Here is a 6,000-nt window from a genome sequence, read left to right as displayed (position 1 = left end):
CCCCCTAGCGGCGAACGGCAGCTCCCACCCCCCTCCCGCCCCGCCCCTCCCCGCGCCGGGCACACACCCTCGCGGCTCAACCAATGAGAAGCCGTCGCGGCGGCGCGTCACTCGTGGGCCGGGGGAACCTCCTCAATGAGCCACATTGTCGCGGGCGAGTACCGCCGGCGCGCGCTGGGCTCCGGGGCCGCCTCCGCTCCGCTCCGCTCCGCACCGCACCGCACCGCATCGCTCCGCACCGCGCACCATGATCGCCTCCCACCTGCTCGCGTACTTCTTCACAGAGCTCAACCATGACCAGGCGCAGAAGGTGCGGGGCGGGGGGGGGGGGGGGGACGGGGGACACAAAGGGGTCGGCGAGGAGTGGGGGGGGGGGGGGGGGAATGGAGAGGGGAGAAGAGGAAAGGAAAGGGGAAAAAAGGGGTGGGAAGGAAAAAAGGAGGGAAAAAAAGGAGAGGGGAAAAAGGAAAGGAAAGATAAAGGGGGGAGGAAAAAAGGAGGGAAAAAGGAGGGGGGAGGGAAAGAGAAAAGGGGGGAAGGAAAAGAGGAGGGGGAAAGGAAAGAGAGAAAAGGGGAGAAAAGAGGGGAAGGAAAAAGGAAAGAGAAAAGAGGGGAAGGAAAAAGGGGAAAAAGGAAAGAGAAAAGAGGGGAAGGAAAAAGGGGGAAAAAGGAAAGAGAAAAGAGGGGAAGGAAAAAGGGGGAAAAAGGAAAGAGAGAAAAGGGGAGAAGGAAAAAAGGAGGGGAGAAAAGGAGAGGGGGAAAAGGAAAGGAAAGAGAGAAAAGGGGGGAAAGGGGGGGAAGGGAAAAAATGGGGGGAAAAAGGGAAGAAAGAAAAAAGGGAAAATTGAAAAAAAGGGGAAATGGAAAAAAGGAAGAAAGAAAAAAGGGAAAAACGAAAAAAAGAGGAAAAGAAAAAAAAAGGAGGGAGTGAGTAAAGAAAAGTAAAAAGAAAGGAGAAGGGCAAAAAGAAAAAAAAAAGAGTAGAAAAGAGGGGAGAAAAAAAAAAAAAGAGAAAAAGTTAAAAAAAAAAAAAAACCACAGAGGAATAAAGGGGCGATGGGGTAAGAGCAGCGGGCAGGGGCTGGGGGCGGCGGGCGGCGCCGTTGTGGCCCCGCGGGCCCGTGCGCTGCCCCGGCGGAGCGGCCGTGCGGTACGTGCCGCGGCGGCGGCTGCGGGACCCCGCGTGGCCGTGCGCCCCCCGCGGGCCGGCGGCGCGGAGCAGGAGGAGGAGGAGGAGGAAGGGAAGGGGGGGGGGATATGTGTGTGTGTGTGTGTGTGTGTGTGTGTGTGTGTGTGTGTGTGTGTGTTTGTGTGGCTCCGTTCCCCTCCCCGGCCGCCCCCGCGGGAGCCGGGCCCCCCGCGCAAGCACGTGTCGCCGCTTCCAGCCGCCGGCGCGGAGCATCCGCGGGCGCGGAGCATCCCCCGCAGCCCCTGGGGAGGAGGGGGTGGGGGGGGGGACCGCCACCAACCGAGGTCCCCGCGGGGAGAGGGGACCGTGACCCCCCCGGTTAGCCCGGGGCAGGGCGGGGGGATACCGGAGGGGAATACCGGAGGGGGGGGGGTGGCTCTGAGCTCGGGGGCAAACGCAGCACTTGGGGGTCCCCTTCCCCGGGCTGAGCACCCCCCCATCCTCTGCGCTGAGCTCCAGGGAAAAAAGCTTCTCCCCTTCCCCCCCCCCACTCCCTCCATCCCTTAATTTACGGGTCCTGGACCACCCGAGCCTATTCCTGGACCGTAACTGGAAGTCCGAGCATCCCGTTGGGATGGAGGGAGCGTTTGTCCCCGGTAATTCAGGAGAAAAACGTCAATGTTTCTGCTCTCCCGGGGCGGGTGGAAAGCAGCCGGCCTTTCTTTGGGCAGGACAGCGCTTCGGCTCGAAAGAGCCGGTATTAACATAAATGAATCCTGGAAAAAAAAAAAAAAAAAAAAAAAAAAAAAAAATGTTGGCTGGGAGACTGCTCACGAAGGCTCCGGCTCTTCCCGCAACTCTCCGGCGGCGTTTGGGGCATCTAAGGATATATCAGAGAGGGTTTCGGCTCCCAGTCCTGAGGTCGTGAAGCGGTTCCTATTACCGGGGTTACAGTCTCTGGGGGTGGGGGGGATTTGCGAATACCCCTTCCTAAAAACTAAAAAAAAAAAAAAAAAAAGCAGGGACGCTGACGGAGAAACAAAACTCGCCACGTTGGCCCTTCGCCTGCATTAAATAGGAAGTAAAACAAGAGAGGACATTAAAAAAAAAAAAAAAAAACCAAAAAAAAACCCCAACACAAAACAAAACCAAAACCGCAACAGCCGAACCCCAAGCGAAGCGCGTAGAAATAACTTCCCAACGCGAGGCGATCCGTAAGGAAACACGGGCTCGGCTTCTCCCTCCGCTCGCCGGTGGCCCCGGGGTTGTGCAACAGCCAAATCCACGGGAAGGGGTTGTGTAACCCGACGGCAGAAATAGGCCACAGCGGCACGGCCCGACTTCTGCCTCTCGGGCTGCGGGGCAGCTTACCGGTTCCTTATCGGGAGCTGGAAATAATGCAGAGGGAAGGTTTGGGTTTAAGGCATTCAGCGTGGTTATCCGTTGGGAAAAGGGCGTGCGAAGCCACGGGAACCGGCTTCGGTTTCCTCCCGCCTCCGTAGCCCAAAGCAAACGCGGCGCTGCGATGGTGGTGGTGGTTGGGGAGGGGGGGGGGGGAAAAAAAATATCCGGCCGAGACTGTGGCTGCTGCGGGAGCTGGCTCTGTTTTCCCGACCCCAAATAACCGCCTCCGCAACTGGATTTCTCTGGGTTATTTTTAAACGAATGGCTGTGATGCCTCCCAGTAAGGGAAAGCCGGGGTCGGCGCGAGCGCGGAGCTCGGCTTCGCTGCAGGGGGAGAGGGGGGGGGGAAACAGTTGGGTCTCCGAGCGGGATGCTCCCACCGTGGATGCAAAAATGATTCCTGCCTTAATAAATCTTCCCAGGCGAGGAGGGGGGGGGGGGAAGGGGGGTGCGTTGCAGAGGAGAGAGTCCCCGGCACGAGAGAGATGCACGGGCTGAAATTCTTGGAAAGCCGTGATTTATTGTTTTAACCAAACCCAAAGCCTTTCCCCGCGATTTGAGGCTCTATTCGGGAAAAGATTTTTAGGGCGGTCGCTTGGGGTGGGGTTCGAGTGGTGCGTCTTTTTGCTTCGGATCAGGCGGAAAAGGGGTTCGGCCGTGGGAAGGAAACGCTCTTTCCAACAGCTGTCCACGTCGGGGCCTTGAAAATAGCCCCCAAAATAGGATTTTTCTCTTCCCGTTCTTGACAGGGAGCAGTTTTACCTGCTCTGCTGCCCACCTCGGGGGGGGGGGACATGTCACATCCGTCCCCAAACTCCTCCTGCCCCTTCCCTTTGCCCAGCTGGGAAGTGGGTTGCCCTCCCGACTTCCCTAACCCCCAAGGGAGCGCGCAAACTTTAATTAACCTCGACGGCGGCGGCGGCAGCAGCCTTCGAGATCCCGGCTTGAAAGTTTGCCGCGCACGAACCGCGTTCCCTTCGGATGGGCGGGCTCGCGCTGGATTTCCCGCTCCCCGACCCTCAGCCTCGTCACGCGACGGGAAGAGCGGGAGGCGAACCAGCTAAATAACCCGGCTGGCGGCTCTTCTTCCCCATCGCTCCTTCGAAAGAAGGAAAAATTAGCGATGGAGTTAATTTTCCTATACTTGTGGCCGTTTCCAGGCAGGAGCAGGTTTTCCTCTGTTGTGTTTGGTTTTTTTTTTTTTAATTATTATTATTTTTATTTATTTTCCCTTTGCTGGAGGATTCGGTTTTAGCTAGCTGAGTCCTCCCTGGCTGCCTCTCGCAGGTTCCTCTGCGGCCGTGGGAGGGACGCCCTGATTGCAAATTCCTGGAAACCAACTTAACAACTTTAAAGCCGTCAAGGTCGGCGGGAGGGACGGCCTTTTTTCCCCCCCCTTGGCCCTTTTCGGGGAGCCGTCGTGCCATCCCCTCGCTCCTGGGCTCACTTTTCCCGACAGTGGTGGGATACTGCCGGCAGCCGAGGGGAGTTGGGGGGGGGGTGGCGTTTCAGCGCTGGCGAGACTCTCCCATCCAGCAGCATCCGAGGGGGATGCTGCCTCTCCTATCTGCTCCGGACACCTTCTGGGTTTAAAATGGGAGGGAAAAAAAAAAAAAAAAAGGATGCGTGGGCCAGAAGTCCGGCTGGGGCTGCTCGGGAAGCTGGGAGCAGTTCGCCGTCTCCGACTCCTGAGCTGGAAACCAGAACGGTTTTCCTGGTTGAATTGGGTTTTTCGTGGGGTCGCGAGGTCAGCCGAGGACAGGCCCCCGGCCGCCGCTGATGCTGGGCGGCGTGATTCCTTCGCCGTGGGTGCTCTGCTCTACCTCCGGCGTGGGGTTCAGCTGCCGTCCCGGGGGGGGGGGGGTAGGCGGTGGGGGGGGGAGGATGGGGAGGAACCGGCTGAGCAGGAAACCATCTGACTCACTCGGGTTCAAGATGACTCCGGGCATGTGTCATCAGAGGCTTGGCTGCGGCGCGGAGGGCACGTGGGGTTTAATTCGGCACGGAGCCCTCAATGGCAGCCGAGGACGTGGGTGCCGCCGGGGTCAGGGCTGGAAGGAGGGTGGGTGCAGCATCGGTCCTGTGTCACCGGGGGCGGGGAGGTCGGGGAAGGGGGACGAGCTGGTTCCCCACGTTGAGTCAACCCCAGGCTGGGTAACGGCGCGGTGACACGGGGGAAACGCTGGTTTTCGGTAGGCAGGAGCTGAGGATGTGGCGCAGGATCTGCCCCGCGCTGCGGTGCCCAGCCCCGAGCCGACAATCAAAGTTGCAAAGTGCGTACCCGGTTACGGTTCCGAGCCAGGAAATAAAACGCTTTCCGTGCTGGATTCTTTCCCGCATTCACCCGACGACCTCGGTGAACTGCTGCCGCTCCCTTTGCCTCAGTTTCCCCGAATCTGTCGTATCCCGACGCGGATCCGGGCAGGATGGGGAGGCGGCTGCCGGCTTGCCCTGGGCGCTCGCGCAGCATCCCCCTCTGAAAGAAACGGGGAGAGAGTCGGTGTTGCGAAGAAACTTGAGTGATTTTTAAAAAAGCAGCATGTTTTAAATCAAAAACTGGGGCAGGGAGGGAAATAATTTAAAGAAAAAAAAAAAAAAAAAATTTCAGGCAGAGATTACCCAGGAGAGAGGATTGACTGCGCGCAGTGGTGGGTTAGGAGCGCTCAAGCCTTCCCCAAACTCGAACCTCTCTCTGTTGTTCTCGTACGCAACAAATATTTGACTTTCCGTTGCCAAAAAGCAAAAGAATCCAGCCCAGAAACCGGCCGGCCTCAGCTCAGCGGCACGTTTTTTTCCCCAAAAAGCTGCTGAAATAATTCACAGCCAGCTGAAAACTACAGCGGGGAGATAGCGGAGGACTGGAAACATTTACTCCCGGTCCTCTTCTCGTCAGTCACGGGGGGGGGGGGCTTCGGAAAGAAACTCGGAGCAAAACTCAAACTCAAAAGGAGCGGCTTCCCCTTCCCAGGGGCCTGGGAGCGTTAATTTGGAAGATGTGGCCGAGACCTTTTTGGGCGAGAATAAACCTCCCCAAACCCTTCCCCTTCCCCGGCCGCCCTTTGCTGGGGCAGGAAACGGGTTGCGCTTCGCCGGAAGCCGCTGTCACGCTGTAATTTCCCTCCCCGACAGCAATCCTGCCCCGCGTCCCCACCGAGCGATGGGGGAGAGGGTCCCCGCCGCCACCGCGAGGGGAACGGCATCCTTCATCCTCCCTTCCTTCGGACCGCTTGAGCCGTACCGCCACCCCGCATCCTCCCACCAAAAGGTGGTGGGGGGGGTGGTGGTGGTGGGGGAGAGCGGCGATAGGGGGTAGATCTATCGGGGAGGGGTTTTCCACTCCTGCAAGTAGCTGCGTTGGTGGGACCATCTTGCAAACGTATAAGCGGAGGGATTCATTTATTTATTTTTTTTTTCTCCGTGGATAGCGGCGTTGAATTGGAATGAAGTTATTTGCGGGCTATTCGCAG

The 6,000-nt window shown here is 58.3% G+C and overlaps 1 protein-coding gene across 1 annotated transcript in view; it reads left to right on the top strand.

Annotated features, from left to right (window-relative positions):
• Positions 1-112: 112 nt before the first annotated feature.
• HK2 (hexokinase 2) overlaps positions 113-6,000 on the top strand; it is a 31,159-nt gene continuing 25,271 nt past the window's right edge. The window contains exon 1 of the mRNA XM_082495671.1: positions 113-310. Within this exon, the coding sequence (XP_082351797.1) occupies positions 248-310 (63 nt within the window). The 5' untranslated portion in view covers positions 113-247. The remainder of the gene's footprint in view (positions 311-6,000) is intronic.

Source organism: Vanellus vanellus, assembly GCF_965231255.1.
Source record: "Vanellus vanellus genome assembly, chromosome: 26".
NCBI lineage: Eukaryota > Metazoa > Chordata > Aves > Charadriiformes > Charadriidae > Vanellus > Vanellus vanellus.
Note: the sequence above shows the minus strand (reverse complement) of the source record. Positions and strands in the feature narration are given on the sequence as shown.